Raw genomic sequence first — 18294 nt, forward strand, 5'->3', positions numbered from 1 at the left:
ATTTAGAATATATTTAATAAATAAACAAATAAATAAAAATACATTTAAACAAAGCACACTTCCTAGATGTTGAATTTTTGTTTAATGTCTGAGCAAATTAACAGCTGTAATTAAATACATTTTAGAGCCAACAAGCTAAAACAGAATTGTTGGACATGGATAAGTTTTTTGTGTGTACATTATTTCAGTTACAAAACAAAACTGATGAGTTTATAACTTTTTAACAGTCTATGTGGAAAACAGATTGAATGGAAGAAAAGCATATTGAAAAACTAGACTTGCACAGTGACTCTACGGAGTTGTACATTCGCTCACTCTTGTATTGGATATGCAGTGGTTTTAAGCTTAACAATCACTCTTGTTACAGTGTCTTTCTGGTAGTTCTGATGGGACAATCAGACTCTGGTCCCTTGGTCAGCAGAGGTGTATAGCTACATACAGAGTCCACGATGAAGGTGTGTGGGCACTTCAGGTCAATGAAGCCTTCACTCATGTTTATTCTGGTGGAAGAGACAGAAAGATATATTGTACAGATCTACGAAATCCTGATATTCGGGTGCTTATTTGTGAAGAAAAGGCACCAGTTCTTAAGGTAGTATATTTAACCTTTTTTCATACGTCTTGGAGAAGCTTTCTGTCAGCAGAGCTGCTCTATTGCTTGTATCTGATACTTCTGACTGTCCTGGGTGGCCGTTGTAAAAATGCACAATATAATTTGGGTCATCATTTGTGGAGAGGGCATAGTTAAAGATTTTCCTCACTATTTGCTGAGTTGCATCTATATGTGACATAAATACTCAGGACACTTTCTCTTCAGTATCGCATATTGCTCAATCCAGCAAAGTTTTGCTCTCTGGCACCACTAGAAAAATTGTTTCTTTGTGGTGAGGAATGTATGCCAGATTCTTAACATGAAACATGGTGGGTTGTTCTTATGAAAACTGTTGTTTTTTACATTGTATTCTGAAATCAGTAATCTGGCTACAACTGTGGCTTAAATGTGGATTTTTATTCCCAAATTTGTGTATGTTAAGCCAGTGTAGTAATCTTAATAATGGCGTCAACCTTCAGATCTGTTCCTCAATACTTTACAATATTTAAACCACTTAACAGTGGTGGAGTAATGAAAGTGTACAGCAAAACTAGAAACACTTACAAGATTACTGAAATTATGATGTAACTTTGGAAAGCTCCTCTAGAAACTAAAGATATTTAAGAATACCATGCCTTCCCCTGAGATGGATGGTAGACCCAGCCTTTATGAGATGGAGCGATAAGCAGGTACATATAGGAGGTATTAGAACAGTGCTGTGTGTTGTGATAAAGCCTATGTGTAAATTTCAGTTTTTAAATACTTCTAATGTTAAAATCCTAGGCATACGGAAATCTGACACTTTGATTTCAAAAACAAATCTGTCAGTTCTGCTACTACTGATTTCTGAACATGAGACCTAGTTCAGTAGTAGATTCTATTCCTCCTTGCTACTAATGAAACACATTCCAGTAGGTTTAAAGGAGTCTGTTTTGTACAGGTATGGACCAGTTGAAAGAGGGTATAATAATTTCATTTCTTGATTATTCAGATGGAGCTAGATCGATCAGCTGATCCTCCCCCAGCTCTTTGGGTTGCAACAACTAAATCATCTGTGCATAAGTGGGTAAGAAATGCATTAAACCTGTGCAAATTCACATGGACTTTTCTTTTCCTTTTTGCAGAGTTGTATGTGGTTGCTCCTTTCCTGTTAACCTTGGGAGGCTCCATGGTCATTATCTCAATTTAGATAGGCTCATTTGGGCAAAGTTGGAGACTCTCCATCCTATCAAAGTATGCATGCATCACTGGGTGATACCCACTATTGGTCATATTCTGAGTAGACCCATTGAAATTGATTATCTACTCTGAGTATGGCTAACGCTGGATATCACCCACTGATTCTTCTCCTGCGCCACATACCTTGCCCTGTGGAGTGTGGCCATGACCTGCTTGTTGCTTCAGCCTTCTCGGTTAATTTTGCACCTTGATTTGTCATGCCCTCTGCCTGTGGTTCAGTGCAGTCTGGATGTTTGTGGTTCTTGCACAAGGGCCATCATGGAAACTGGACACTTGTTTCCCAGAAAACCTAAGCCCCTTGGAAAAAAGGAATAGGCAAAGGAGAACCATGTTTCTATTGTGCAGCGGACTCTAATCACGTTCCTTTTGCTTCTTCTCCCCCTGCATTTGTTTTTTAGACTTTGAAGGGAATTCACAATTTTAGAGCTTCAGGGGACTATGACAATGACTGCACAAACCCAATCACACCCCTTTGTACACAGCCTGACCAAGTTATTAAAGGTGAGATTAATATTGGAATAATTACTTGGAGTGTTACTTTGGAGTTGGCAGAGACGGCAGAGGACAGAAAAATAAATGGTACTTGATTCAGATTTAGTCTTTTTGCAAACTTTTGTGTGGATTATCAATCTGTTGCTTCAGTGGCTTTTGTTATCTATAATCATGATTGGGATTAAGTAAAGAGGGCTAGAGAGCCACACAAACCTCAGAAGTTCCACTCCTTTTGATTTCAGTGCTGTCTGGTAGAAATTACCTGCAAGTTTTGAACTGTCACTAGTCATGAATGATGGGCACCTCGGTTTGTGTTGTGGTCTTTTGTTTCTCACCCCTTTAAATGGAAAACCTGACAATTCAGGAATCCAGGCCAAGACCTCTGGTACTGTACCCAGACTCAATATAAAATTCTGCATAGTACTTCTAGAGGTGCAAAACATTAATTTTGAGTATTGAAAAATTAAAACGCAGTTCAGATGGAATCTTCCTCCCCCCACACCTTTGGGCTGCTCTTTTTCATGCATGTGTTCCTGCTTTTCAGACTATTTTAGAGCATTAGATTTGTATGGATTGTCTGATTTATGTGGTTACTTTCTCTCCCCCCCCTCTTCTTGCCAGGGGGTGCTAGTATTACTCAGTGCCACATTCTCAATGACAAAAGACACATATTAACCAAAGACACAAACAGCAACGTGGCATACTGGGACGTGTTGAAGGTAGGTGTAAGGCGCAGGCCAGATATGTGTGATGAGAATGTCTTATGTTAACTGCTCCATATGTAGTAGATTAATGTTTTCCGTCTAACTTGGGTTGGCCAGTACCATTTGGAGTGGGATCCACCAGGTGCTGCTATTGGAAGACAAAAAGGCAGCATCCTTTATAGCTGTTTTTTGCAACTTTATATCGGTCATGTTTCATCATGGATCTGTGTTAGCTATATTTTTTAAGAGAAGTACTTACAGATTTAATCAGGAGGTGGCCTGAATTCAGTACACCCTTTTTTAAGCAAGGAGCTTCTCTATACTTCAAAAAATTATCTAAAATTATCTTCCCCACCCCTCAAAAATCATCGTTCCAACCTATCAGGTAGTTAATTACAGCTGAGCAGTTCCTGGAGAAAAATCAGTGGCAATGCCTCTTGCTTACTGCTAGAGTGTTTTCAGAAAGCTGCTTTCCCTTGCTCGTCTTTGAAACGTCATTGGGTGTTTTTTTTTAAAAAAAAATTGGAGACATGCAGTTGTATCCAACAGTATCTCTTAACTGGCAGTAAGGGTTCCATCATTGGAATAGGATGGGTAGCAACTTTCAGCAATTGCTTTCCCCCACCAGGCTCAACTCCCACTAAATCTTCTCTGAAGGATTTAGGACCTTATTCCAGAGGGTGTGGGGATTCAGGAGTGGGAGCAGGGAGGAGAAAACGCTGAGAACGGCTTTCTTCTCTGCTCTGCTAATGGAGGTCTTGCCATCAGGCTGAACGACACCGCTGGATACAATTCATAGTAAGCAGGAGACAGCATTCAGAACTAGCTCTTCACCAGCGAGTGCAAGCTCATTGATATATGGGTCTTCTGTACCGCGTAACCATCATTGGTTCTTGGTCTTGTCATTATACAGGCATGTAAAGTAGAAGATCTTGGGAAAGTGGACTTTGAAGAAGAAATTAAGAAAAGGTTTAAGATGGTATATGTGCCAAACTGGTTTTCAGTAGACTTAAAAACTGGGGTAAGGCACACCTTAATATTTCAATGTCGTGGTGAGGATGAATTATGTTTTACATCCCATCTTTCCTGTCTAGCTCCAGGCAGCACACATGGTGCTACCCCACCACCACCACCACCAAGACATAGTGACTAGCCAAAGTCACCCAATCAGCTTTATGGCTGGAATTTGAGCCTGCATTTCTCCGGTCCTACTCTGACACCGTTACCATGACACCACACTCTCTCTCCAATACATCACCAGCAGAGAACTGTTGACCTGCAGGCCTAATTAGGCCCAGTAGGGATCCTAAACCTTTTTTAAAGGGCCCTCCTGGATCAGGCCAAAAGCACATCTAATTCAGCATCTTTTTCTCGCAGTAGCCAACCAGATACCTATGGGAAGCTTGCAGGCAGGATATGAGTGCAATAGCACTCTCCCCTCCTGAGGTTTCCAGCAACTGGTATTCAGAAGCATATTGCCTTCAACTGTGGAGGCAGAGCATGGCTATTATGGCTAATAGCCATTGATAGCCTTATCCTCCATGAATTTGTTTAATCCTCCTTTAAAGTGAGTTTCATAGTTTAACTACGCGCTGTGTAAAGAAGTGTTTTCTTTTATCTGTCCTGAATCTTCCAACATTCAGCTTCATCGGATTGCTCTGACTCCTTGTATTACAAAGGAAGGAGAAAAACATCTCTCAATCCACACCATGCATAATCTCAGATACCTTTATCATGCCCCGCTTACTTACCTTTTTCTAAACTAATGACAGTTACTCCAGTTTTAATTTTTAAAATATGAAATGGGATTACGTGTATTATATAGATTGTTTTGTGTGTTTCTGCTCAGAAGAAGGGAGGAAATGTCCAGGTGACAAGAAAAAATGTGTAGCATCTATACACTAAGACCTGAGGTGGGTCAGGGTATCTACTGCTCAGGAGTGGAAATTTTATTTGAAATGTATTTATATTTTTCTACTCTATGTTGTTGAATCTGCGTTTTACTGTCATATGATTTGTATTTTAATTTTTTTGGTATTTTCCTTTTAAATGAATTTAATTGTGGCGGCCTATGGCTCTGAACAATAAAGATTTATTCATTCATTCATTTATAAATTAAGCCCAGGTTGCAGTGTTGTGCAGATACCAGGTTGGAATTTGATGTTCAAGAGCACTCCGGGGGGAAAACAATTGTTTGAAGCACACTGTGCTTAATTTTTTTTGAAAAATGTGTGCATCTGGATGTTTCCTCTCTTCCTGTGCTTCATGGCTTTCTGTTTTTCTTTACTGTCTTGGGGGGAAAACAGGAATTGCAGGAGCAGAAGCATCAGAAAGATAAGAGTCTTTAACATTGTCTTCTAGTTGCACCAGAACCACCAAAAGACCAGTTGGTTAATAGTGTATTGTACTGTATAATCTGTTTATAAGATGCCTTTGGGATTATTGAGACTAGAAGGTAGTTATCTTGAAAGTAACTAAAAAAATACTGATATGGAATATTGGGGTCTGTTCATGTTAATTGCTAGAGAGTGTGTCAAATTCCTTTTTCCTTACACATGCATATTTTGCCTCCAAAGTTTTCTAAGGAAATACCTGTCAATTTCCAGATGTCACCATGGTATCAGGTTGACCATTTCTCTTTTGCAGCACAGCGTTGAGTTTTGGCTGGGCTTTAAAGGAAGATCCCTGCCAAAAGCAGAGCTTGCAGTCACTGCTGATAAGCCCATCATCTGTGCTGCGTCAGGCAGGGATCAGATGTACTTGGGAGCTCCTGAGTGGAAGTGATCCCAGCAGTGGCAAATACAAGGCCCACTTGCCAAGGAATAAATGGAAGTGTGGTTTAAGGCTCCTGATTATACCTTTGCAGCAGCATCTTTATCTCTCCACACCGTCAGGTGTGATTGGGTGGATTTGGCACGGGGAAAATGGCCTTGTGTGCCGAATCGGGACCCTTGCCGGGTGTGTTTAGATCTTTAGGCTGGAGGTTCTTTTCAAGAGTGTAACAGTTTAAAGTTTTTTTTATGCATGGTTTCAATCTAAATACACATTTGTTTGACAAGTTATATTTAGCGTGTTGGTGAATACTAATTGTTGTGGAAATGTAGCAACAACTGTTCAAAGATCTTACTGTCTGACCTTGTAAAACTAATAATAGATATGATGAGATGACAGATGCTGTCATCTGCATGTAATCCTTGTATCATCAAAGTGTCTTGTCAAAGTTTTGTGTAAGTTGTGCGCTCATATTGCATTCCTCCCAATGGTCTTGTTTTGACAGATGTTGACAATTACTTTAGATGAGAGTGACTGCTTTGCAGCTTGGGTCTCAGCAAAAGATGCTGGGTTTAGCAGTCCAGATGGCTCTGATCCAAAATGTGAGTGTGTGCTGACATCATTATTTTATTAAAAGACAAATCTTATTTGTATGCGGCCATATTTATGAAATGTGTAAATGCTATAAACATACTTAGCTTTTTTTCTGTCAGATGCTTGAGAGAATTTTCTGAATTGAGACTTATTGCCATGGCAACTTGTGTTACTTGGTTTTCTTTGGAAACCTAACCCTTGCTTGTCTCAGACTGCCCAGTTTGTCTTTGTCCACAGTTCTGCACTACTCTTAGAAATGTAGTCTGTAAAGGTGTAGGAAGCACATCATTCCTCTGCATGGACTGGAAATTATTTCCTGATCTTTCAGGCAAATCAGCTTGCAATATCAGGACTTCTGTTTTCAACAAATGCCCTCCAATAAAGTCTCCTTGAGAACTAACTTCTGAGCTTTAGATGAGAAATTAGTTAAAAGGCCCAGATCCAAGGAGCTACATTGGATGCACACAAAGGCCTGAGCATGCCTGTTGAGTTTGCCTCTTTGAACAGCAAACTCCAATGCCATATCATAAATCTGCTTTTGAAGGTTTCCTCCATTTTTTTTTAAAAAAAGGCTGGTGTTGAAGGGGCTGCATGTCAAGAAAAAGAAACAGCCTCCCTTGGGTATCTGGAAGTAGTTGCACGGTTCTTTGGATTGCAGCCTTTAATGTCTTTGACTAATACTAATAATTCACTATTTTAAAAAACCCTTATTTCTTTCTTAATTTATATAAATATTAGGGATAATTTTCCCCCTCTTCATTTCTGTGTTACAAAATACAGTGAACCTTGGAGGGCTTTTGCTACAGGCCCTCTTAGAGTATTGGCCTAGAACGCATATCAATCCTATGGATGAAGAAGAAAATGAGATGAACCATGGTGAGTTTTCTCTGTGCAAATGTTAGACTTTCTTTCACCTGAGCATTTTGGCAAAATCTTTCAGTATGTACAGTAAGCTTTGATATGTAAATACGAAGAATAATCCATGAGTATGCTCTGCCAACAGATTCAGCAGGCGCCTTCTGTTTTAACTTTTAAGCGCCTGCTGAAAACCTTTCTGTTTCACCAGGCTTATGCAGGCAATTAAGAACATGCTTTTTTTGCAACAATTGAACACATACTGTGAACAACTTGTTGAGTTTATGGAACAGCTTTTATTTTTCCATTTTCACAGAAGAGCAGGAAGCTTTGCCTAATGCAATTTGGCACTGATTACAAGTTGCCAGCTGCTGGTGGCATATTTTAAACACAACTGCAAGTATTTTATAAATAAAAATTGTGATTTTTTTTACCCTTATATACCACCCTCGATGAGGCTTTAGGTTAATAAATCTATTTTAAAAGGCCTGGAACAATTTAAAAACACTATTCAGTTATACCAACTTCTTTTTGGAAACTCTCATATGTTGTTAATGAAGTATAGAAAGAAGAAAGGTTGTGTTTATACTGAATTAAACACTGTAGTACTTCACTCATTCAACTGCCAGATTTAGTAAATGTACAAAAACTTTTAAGGCTATAATCCTATTCACACATAAGAGCAAGTCCCGCTGAATTCAGCAAGCCCTGTTTGTGTGTAGATGATATGCATAGGATTGTAGTACTAGTGTAGGACCTTCAGTGTGGCAGCATCTACCCTGTGGAATTCCCTCCCTTTAAATATTAGACAGGTGCCATCTCTGTTATCTTTTCAGGGCCTATTGAAGACCTTCCTCTTTTAACAAGCCTTTTAAGTAGAGACCTAACCCAGTCTGCATCTGTGTTGGAATTGCTTAAACCTTCTTTTTAAAAATGTTTTTAATCTTAGAAGATGTTTTCATAGCTTTTTTTAAGTAACATTTTTGAAGATATTTTGCTTTAATGTGTTTTAGTTTGTTATGATGTTTTAATGTTTTTGGTGCTTTTGTTTGCCACCCTGGACTCCTGCTGGGAGGAAGGGCAGGATATAAATCAAATAATAGTAGTAGTAGTAGTGTCGTTTGTAAAAACAAACAACTGTTTTAAAAATGTAAACTGCTTTGATGTTTTTAACAAAATAGTGGTATACAAATTTTTTATAAATAAAGGAGGATTGATTTCTGATCTTTCTAGACTTCTAAGAGGAGGAAAGTTGGGCGGATGTCAGTTCTTGGTCTCTTTGATAACTGCTGTTAAAATGAGATTTGATCTTTAAATCACTTGCTGTGATGAAATGGGACAGACTTGTTTTTTTAATTGAGTTACTGTATATCCTTAATGCTCTGTGATGTGTTTCTCCCCACCCTGTAATAGTGAACGGTGAGCAGGAGAACAGAGTACAGAAAGGAAATGGATACTTCCAAGTGCCACCACACACACCAGTTATTTTTGGTGAAGCTGGAGGACGCACTTTGTTTAGGTACAAAAGTTCTAAAAAACAATGTTGGGGAGGTTGGGCAGGGGAGCGTGTCTGCCGTCCCATGTTTGGGCCGGCAGTTCGTTGGTTGTAAATCAAGCCACTTCGTTTGCAGAAGTTAAAGCAATTGAGGAAACTTGTTCTTTTTGATAGGCGGTGTGGCTTAGTGACGGTGCTGCGACTGAGATCTAACCTCTGTCATGAACTCATTAGAGGGAGCTAGGCGAGCCCCAGACACTCAGCCTGATCCCCCGCTCACCATCTGCAATAGGGGATGACATTGGCCTGTGTTTATAGCATTGTTGTAGGGATTATTAAGAAAGCATATGTGAAGTGCACTTATGGAACATAAGCAAGTTGACTGTCAAGGGCACAGTCTCTCTTGCCATGTCCTTCATTCTCTCTGCATATACACTGTGAAGGAGCAAGGCATGTTTTCACAAATGGAATTTCAGCATTTTAATAAGATCTTGTTCATGGTGCCATCCCAAAGGCTCTCACACTCTTTCTTACTACATGAGTAGTCAAGAGTGAGTTTTGTCACAAGGCAGATCTTTCCTCACGAGGTGAGAATCGGTCCCACCACTGTCCCTCCCCAGTTTTCTTGCCACCTAACTGGAGAACAGTGCTTTTGCATCCTCAGCAGCAATTTTTTCTCTCTCTAGGTAAAATGATGTTTCTTATTCTCACAATCTACCAGATCCCTCCATCCCCACCAAGTAGTAGGAAAGGCATGGGTAATTTCTTCTGCCTCTAAATTGCCGCCTTTTCTGTAGCAGGAGCTATGAAGGGACATACTGCCGCCCTGGGCTCCTACTGGAAGAAAGGGTGGGATATAAATCTAATAATAACAACAGAAAGGAAGTTGTCCCAGAAGGGCTTCCAGTTGCAAGGCTGATAACCCAGTTAAGCTGACGGGTCCATTGCCCAGGAAGGGCTCCTTGCCAGCGAAAAAGATCTTAAAATAGCCAACGCCAGCAAAGGGGGCTGGCCCATATCCTTCTCCTATCCCTTTCCATTCCCCCAAGGCCTCTTAAGTTACCTCAGATGTGAGAATGGGCACAGCATTATCCCCACTACCCCGTTCTCATCTCAGCCTTTTATAATTTACATGAATTCTTTCACTCTGAATTTCCTCAGTGGATCTCATGTAGGGTTAGCTGACCTGTGGTCGTTTGGATGTTCTGGGCTCCCAGTTCTTACCAGCCCCAGCCAGTATGGACAGTGGTTGAGGACAAGGGGGTTGTGGCCCTCCAGATGTTGCTGGACAACCATTTCCCACCCCTGATCATTGTGAGGGACTCCGGAGGAGTTCCTGCTAAGGGGGTGAAAAGAGTTCCCAACCCTCCGGATTCCCTTGCTCAGCTTCATCCTTCTGCCTTGGCCGTACTAGCGTCAGGGCAGACTAAAAACACATGGGAATTAGTCTCAACAGATATCACCAGGTTCCTAGCAAGTATGTGGGCATTGCTTGAGGCCAGTGCACTCTCCCATCTCATGTTCAAAGGGAAATGCACCAGCTGAAAACTCCTTTTAGAGAATAGGAAGGGTTTTGAGTGCTGCAGGAGCAAGGAGGTGAGAACACTTAATCCAAACCCCAGTGAGGTGGATGCTGCCAGGAAAGGGGAGATACCTACAGAAGGGAGCAAGGCTCTATACGTGCCCCTGATGTCTCTGCTTACTCTGCAGTGTTGAAAAGGGGGACCTATTCTGTTAAGGAAAAGCTACCCTGAATTTCCCTTTTGGCTTTGGAAAGCTAGTCTGTCCCACTCAAGGGACACTTTGTCACAGGAGGATTCTGGTCCATTTATGATGCCGAGGCTTCCTTTTGTATGCCCTGCCTGGCTGCCTATTTATTTCGGGACTTCCTGGGGATGTTTTATTCATTAACATTTTTTTTGCCTCTGTACACTGGTATCTAGCCATAAGGATGTCTTTTGGTGCAAGTTAACAGTGGAAGAGTTCCATATTTTCTGAGAAGCTGAAATTAAAAAGTTGGGACCTTTCCTCCCTTCCTGATACCATATTTTAAGTGCTGTCTCCTTACATACCACAGGGGTTAACCCATTCCTGACTATATCACTTGGATGGTTAGACTAATTTTCCTCTTCATCCTTAAACGTTGGGGTCCCTTCAAGGTGTTATAGTAAGATGGTATGAGACAGTTGGTAGTTTTGGACTAGCTTTTAATTGTCTGTGCCAATGAAGTTAATTTAGACATGTAGCTTAAAAGTGTTCTCAGGAATAATTTAATGTGGAACGTGTGTCCCTAGCTGCTGGTGCAAATTCATCCTAATATGTTAAAACATGTTTGTTTCTATTTAGCAGACTTTATAACTTGTTACTTCCTTGTTTTCATACCCTCACTGCTTGTTTTTGCGCAGAAATGAATTCAGGATTTTTTTCACTTTAATTCTACAATGCACCACATTTTGAAACTCTTTCCATTTAGGTTGTTATGTCGGGATTCCGGTGGTGAAACTGAATCCATGCTCCTCAACGAAACTGTGCCACAATGGGTAATTGACATCACTGTGGATGTAAGTGGCTCTTTACATACTCTGGACTAGCGAGAAAGTCTAGAGCAGCCTTTGCCAAGCTGGTGCCCTCCAGATGTTTTGGGCTGCAGCGCCTACCAGCCCCATGGAAGTTGTAGTCCAAAATATGTGGAGGGTACCAGCTTGGTGAAGACTGGTCTAGAGTTTTATTTTTTAAAAAAATCATTGACTATTAAGGGCCATATTTATGTTTTTGATGTCTGTGCCCAAATAAGGGTATTTGGAATATGTTAACCTCAAAGCATTTTGAAGGTTTTAAAAGCATGCACCTTATATACAGTTTTTGTTGTGATTTCATATATTTTGTTACCTTAACTAAAAACCTTCAAAATAGCCAATGATTCCAGTTGTTGAGCTTACACTTAGGGTAGTATGAACATTAACAAAAATATATCTTGTGCCTAAGGTAGTGAAACATCATTAAGTCTTTGCTTAAAAAAAATGAAAAAGCATTTTATTAGAGAGATAAAAACTCACCCACTTGAGAAGTTTAATTTCTCATTTAAGATGAAAGTAAATGTACTTGTTATAAGCAAAATGTAATGATTTCCTCTTTCTTATTTTGTAGAAAAATATGCCAAAATTTAATAAGATTCCTTTCTACCTCCAACCTCATTCCTCTTCTGGAGCAAAAACATTAAAGAAGTAAGTGTAAAATAAAAGTGTAAAACTACTATTGATTTCCAGGAGCATGGATCAGCCATGATCAGCTAAATCTTCATGTGTCAACTCCCAATCCGCTTTCTTTCCACAGGGATCGACTGTCAGCCAGTGACATGTTGCAAGTTAGGAAGGTGATGGAGCATGTTTATGAAAAAATAATAAATCTGGACAATGAATCTCAGACAACTAGCTCTTCCAATAATGAAAAGGCTGGGGAACAAGAAAAAGAAGAAGACATCGCTGTTTTAGCAGAGGAGAAAATTGAACTCTTGTGCCAGGACCAGGTAAACCAACCTTGCTGGTTGTTTTGAGGATCTAGTGGAGTGGAGGTGATTGTGTGCCACTCTGAGCTCCTTGGAAGGAGGGCAGGATATTTTGATTGATGATGGGGGAGGCTGGTGAGGGTCTTGAAGTCCTATGAGCTGTGTGTGGAGAAGAAGAAAAGCTGGGGTTGTGTTTGTAGTATAGGAACACATAATTTGTTGCATGTTCTCGAAAACTCAAACTGGCTCAGTCCAAAACTGGTTAGCTTTTGCCCTCAATAACTGGTGTCTCCCACTGGTTGAGCTTATCCATCACCTCAGAATGAGAAAAGATTCTCCAATACCCGGGTATCAAGGCCTCTCTTTGCATGTTCTCTTGCAGTAGACAGTCTCAACCATCAAGAGAGAGGAAACAACTCAAAAGGGGGTTCACTGGCAAATTCCCTCTTGTAGAATTGACTTGGTGTCTGGAACAAGGGCATTCAGAGAGCAGTTGGCTTTGAAATTCTCAAGTAGTATTTCTTAGTCTCACAATTTGTTGGTGGCCAAGGCATGCTATCTGGCAGCTCCCATTAGCACATTTCTCATATGACAAAGCTTTTCATCATACAGCCACAAGAGTGGCTGTATCTATAGTCAGCATGGATTTTTCGCATTCCGCAATGTTAAATTGAAAATACCCCCATGCCATTCTGATGCTCCCCATATGCTCATTTCAAAACAAAACCTTACAAAACCTATAGTCCTGAACTCAGAAACACTTGCTTAACAATCATCTAAATTTTCAAGGCAATACACAAAACAGTCAGTCAGAGAGAAAATATTTACTATAGGAAACTTCACTAAAACTGCAAAGTAAATCAAACATATTTAAAGTGACTATCTGAACTATATCAACTAGTATTGTTGCTTCCTCCCTGCTAAAACAAGATCAGCACAGCACATCTGGGCTGATTGCAGGTGTTGCCACTACTCACCATATGGTCAGAGGCACATGTACCAAATTCTTCCAAGCTACTCGGGAAGTTGATTGGACTGTGAAAGATTAACTCAAATTGTGTTTACATTTTGACAAATTTGTAGGGCAGTACAATATCTTAGAGAGAAGGTTAGGTCTCCTGCTCCCCTGGTGCATTCACTATAGCTGCCCAATTCCCCTGCTTTTAAAAGTTCGATAGAAATATCTGTTGGCTATAGGTACGTTCTTAAACCGCAAGGTGGTTTTTTTTGCCTATTAGTGAACTTAGTTGTGTTCTTTACAAATGATGGTTCATCTCTCTTGGCTGTCATGATGAAAGTTCCTTTCTGAATGTGTGAACTTACTCCAAGAAGCCTTTTTAAAAGTCTACATTCATTGATGCCTGTAAGCAAATTGTGTTTTGCTTGCTATCTCTGAGGCCAGAGGAACCTGGGAAATAACAGACCAGCCAGTCTGGCATCAATCCCTGGGAAAATTCTAGAGCAGATTATAAAGCGGTCACTCTATAAGCACTTTGAAAACAATGCAGTGATTACTAGAAGCCAGCATGGATTTATTTATTTATTATATTTATATCCAGCCCTTCCTCACAGTAGGAGCCCAGAGCCAAAAACAAACAAATCCTGCCAGATTAATTTTATCTCACTTTTTGATCGGGTAACTTCCCTGGTAGACTGTGGGAATGCTGTGGACTGTATTTTGACATCAGGAAAACTTTTGACAAAGTGCCCAATGACATACTGATTAGCAAGCTAGCTAAATGTAGGCTGGATGGAATAACTATCAGGTGGATCCACAGTTGACTACAGAATCGTACTCTCCATTGGCTACAGAATCGTACTCTTAAGTGCTTATCAATGGTTCCTTCTCAAACTGAGGGAGGTAATGAGTGGGGTACCGCAGGGCTCGGTCCTGGGTCCAGTGCTTTTCAACATTTTTATTAATTACTTGGATGAGGAGGTGCAGGAAATGCTTATGAAATTTGCAGTTGATACAAAATTGGGAGGGATAGCTAATACCTTGGAAGACAAACAAAATTCAAAGGGATCTTGGGGCTGGAGCATTGGGCTGAAAACGACAGAATGAAATTTAACAGGGATAAGTGCAAGACTGAGGGGAAAGATGATAGCACTCTTCAATTACTTGAAAGGTCATCACACAGAGGAAGGCCAGGATCTCTTCATGATCATCCCAGAGTGCAGGACACAGAATAGTGTCCTCAAGTTACAGGAAGCCAGATTTCGGTGAACATCAGGAAAAACTTCCCAACTGTTAGAGTGGTACGACAATGGAACCAATTATCTAGGGAGGTGGTGGGCTCTCCAACACTGGAGGTATTCAGGAAGCACCTGTTGGGCATGCTTTAATTTGGATTCCTGCATTGAGCAGGGGATTGGACTCAATGGCCTTATAGGCTCTTTCCAACTCTACTGTTCTATGATTCTATGTTGAGCAAGCTGAGGAATCAGAATGACTGAACATGTTCTAGGTCATGTAATATAGCCTAAACATGCAGTCTGGTATCTTTTCCACAGAGCTGTTTCTGAGAGATGAACCCATTTCTAGAGTTCATTAATATGGTGGAAAACAAGCAGGGCTGGGCTAAGCTGCTTCCTTGGCACTAAAGGGGTGGAAAAAACTTTACTTTTGCCATAAGGAGGATGTAGTTGCTTCCTTTGCAAAGTCACAGCAGTCGATATACCTGTGTGATTGCTGAATTTGGAATTTTCTGCCACAAAAAATGAGATTCCTAAATAGTTATCCTAGGATCTGTAATACAAGCCTTCTCATAGCAGACACGGAAATAGAAGACATTATATATCGTGTGGAAGGCCCATGAATGTTTGCTACTTCCATAGCAGATTGTGGGATTTGCCTATGCTAGTATCACTAGGGGTATACATGTACCATCCCTGGGATGAATATGGAATATTTTTTTTAGCATGGATACATATGTTGGGAAATCAAAACTTAAGAGGGGTCAGAATCTCACGAAAAACCCAACTGGTTTTGTGTGACAGGTATTGGATCCAAATATGGACCTTCGCACCGTCAAGCATTTCATATGGAAGAGTGGGGGTGACTTGACTCTCCACTACCGCCAGAAGTCGACGTGAGCCATGTGGCGGACCCAACTGCTCATGAACTGACTTGAGCTTCCTGTACTGGTTCCAGCTGTAATGCTCTAGAAGCCATCTGAAACCCTTAGATCTGACACTTCTTCTAGTGCCTCAGTGTGGACAGAATCTACTTGAAATGATGTGACTAATAAATCTGTGATATAGACGAATCTCTATGACCTAAATGAAAGTCTGTCCTTATCAAGGTACAAGTGGGAGTGACATGAGAAGCCTGTGAATGGTTCCCATTTCTGAGGTGTACAGCGACCAGATGGTCCAGGGCAGGTGTCTGGGGGGTTCTTATTTTAGTTTTTATTCCCAAGGTTTATCATACCTTCATCTGCTCAAGCTTAATAGGAAAATGGTTTCTCGGCCCTGTTGCTAACTCATTCTCCGTGTAAAAACTGCATGTGCTGTACTTTGTTAATACATTCCATGTATACAGTGCATACTTTTCATGAAGAGTACATTTTGGCCACTTCTCAGGAAAGATCTCCTAGAGAAGAAAAATCTGTTGTACAGTTGAGTCTCTATAATATAAGCCAAAGGGGTGAACTCCCTTAGACTTGTTGATTGTCTTTCAGCTGTGATCTTGTAGGAAACCATTTTGGTACTTGGAACAAAAATACATAGATTGTATGATTACAGGGTCAGTACAGTGGTGCAGTGCATCATAATGGAAAATTTCAACAACTTTCAGTAGAGTTTTAAAATGTAACTTCTGTAGTCCATTTTACCCCTTAAAGTGGTGCATTGATCACAATTCCAAGTATTTGTGCTAGACATTTTAACATATTGGCATATTCTAGAAAACTGTAGTAACAATACCATTGTCATGATAGGGGGGAAAACGGCTTCCAGATTTTCCTCCAATGGTTTTTATATGCATTTTTGGAAGTTTTTGTTGATGTTGCAAGCTGTATACAGCTTAGCTGTTCTTTTCCATTTCTAAAAACATTTTACAGCTTTTTCATATTCTCATACTCTTGTAAAGTCTAACTTATTTGGGGGGAGGTAGGGAAATTCTGGGCAAGAAAATTGAGTCTGAATTCAAAGTTTAACTGGAAAACATCCCAGTGACAAAATACTGTAAAATGGTTTTTATTTGAAACAGAAGCACAAGTGCCTTTTTAAGGGCAGTATGGTAAGGATAGGTTCCACCTCCAAACAGATGAGTATTCCTTTCTTCCTTCCTGGATAGTGGCAGCTGAATGTAGAGCTATGGTCTGCAAAGCATCTTGCTTATGAGTCATTGTTGGGAGATAACTGGTAAGCCCCAATTCCTGCATTGTATTGGCAGCACGGGATCTGCTTAAGTAATTGAGCATCAGGTGGGATACTGTGAATACTTCCCGTAGTGCAGATGCCGTACTCTGGCAGCTAGTAGTAGTATTAGTTATATACTGCTTACATGCTGTTATAAAAGTTGTCCACAAACTTGTGTTGCGTGAACCACCACCAAAAGGAAAATATTCGGAGTCTGATACTTATGAGTCATTAGACTCCTTTTTCAGGTGTGTCAAGGAATAGTGGTCTTCATACAGTAGTGTGAAAATATGCAACATGACAATACCTTTTGGATAGTTTCCTCTTAATTTTTATCTTAGGGTGGCAAGTACCCATGCAATGCTTGTTTTATACACATCAGATTGTCAAAGTGACTGTCATGCTACAAAAGTAAGATTTGGATTATCCCTAAATCGTTAGCTACTTGTCCTCCAGATGACATGAAGCACTACTCTAAACAAGTTCTGCTTCAGAATTAAGCTTGCATGTGCCTTTCCCATCTTGGCATCATAATCCATTTGTAAATCCCATTTGTGTACGGCAATCTAGTCTGCCACATCTGTGCTACACTGCATACTTTAGTGAAGTTGGTTAAACTGAACTGTAAATTTGTCCCGAATTGAATTTATTAATATTGGAGGGGAGAGCTTTGTTCATATAGATTTAATTCTGAATTTTGTGCTCTCCTTCATGTCTTTGTTGAAAGTTAACTTTAACTCTCCCCTATCCCCCTCCCTTTTTGTGTGTGTTTTAAAAATCCAGCCAAGATTCTAAACTTGATTTTCTACAATCCCAGCAATGTAGTTTCAGGAAAGATTGACAGAGGGCCTGCAATGCCAAAAGGATGAACATGTACTGAACAATTGTATAGAAATAAACTTTAGCTAACATTTCTAAGTAGCTTTGGTCATTTTTTTTAAAAAAAGGTTGTGATCTTGTCTGAAAACTTTGGAAGCTCTTTCAAATTCCTGATGCGAAAAGCAAGGTACAGTACAACTCTGTGGACCTTAGCACACAAGTACCGACTTGTAGACTGCATTGCCAGCTTCATGTGCAAGAAGTTTATCAGGTATGTATGTACATCCATATTTAAGAGTGTCTCAGCTTAGTCCTCAAATCAGGCTACCTCATTAGGTTCCGTCCTGCTTCCTTCAATTGTAGTTTGGTGGTAGACCACCAGCTTTGCATGCAGGTCAGGTCTCTCCCATCTCCAAGGACTCAGGAGAGCTGCTGCCATTCTGTATAGATAAATATTGAGCTAGATAAATCAAAAGTATGATTTGGTATAACGCAGCGTCCAATAATTATTTGATGAAGCATGGCAGCTGGTTCCAGACAGGCCAGTAGAGGGGGCCTTGCTGGCTAAACACTTTCTGCTGGAACTAGATGGAATGGCTGTGGCTGGACGTAATTTGTATGTCGCCTAGAGTGGCTGTTAACACGGCCAGATAGGCAACTTAGAAATAAAATATTATTATTATTATTAATATATGACTACTGGTGGATCACATGCAGAATGCATAAGCATTCATTCCTACTGCCACAGAAAATTCATTGATGTGGGGCCTTAGATGCATTCCTGTACCCTGATGCATGTATACAGTCTAAAACGCCCATTGCAATACCTTCCATACTAGATGCAATTCCTGTTCACCTTAAA

At 40.3% G+C, this 18294-nt stretch overlaps 1 protein-coding gene across 1 annotated transcript in view; it reads left to right on the top strand.

The window, feature by feature from the left end:
• WDR48 (WD repeat domain 48) overlaps positions 1 to 17531 on the top strand; it is a 38572-nt gene extending 21041 nt beyond the window's left edge. The window contains exons 8-19 of the mRNA XM_061587872.1: positions 368 to 592; positions 1584 to 1658; positions 2230 to 2332; positions 2945 to 3042; positions 3941 to 4048; positions 6305 to 6401; positions 7174 to 7269; positions 8662 to 8767; positions 11217 to 11304; positions 11891 to 11967; positions 12077 to 12269; positions 15249 to 17531. Coding sequence (XP_061443856.1) covers positions 368 to 592; positions 1584 to 1658; positions 2230 to 2332; positions 2945 to 3042; positions 3941 to 4048; positions 6305 to 6401; positions 7174 to 7269; positions 8662 to 8767; positions 11217 to 11304; positions 11891 to 11967; positions 12077 to 12269; positions 15249 to 15344 — 1362 coding nt within the window. The 3' untranslated portion in view covers positions 15345 to 17531. The remainder of the gene's footprint in view (positions 1 to 367; positions 593 to 1583; positions 1659 to 2229; positions 2333 to 2944; positions 3043 to 3940; positions 4049 to 6304; positions 6402 to 7173; positions 7270 to 8661; positions 8768 to 11216; positions 11305 to 11890; positions 11968 to 12076; positions 12270 to 15248) is intronic.
• Positions 17532 to 18294: the final 763 nt, after the last annotated feature.

The sequence above is a fragment of the Rhineura floridana genome, chromosome 10, assembly GCF_030035675.1.
Source record: "Rhineura floridana isolate rRhiFlo1 chromosome 10, rRhiFlo1.hap2, whole genome shotgun sequence".
NCBI lineage: Eukaryota > Metazoa > Chordata > Lepidosauria > Squamata > Rhineuridae > Rhineura > Rhineura floridana.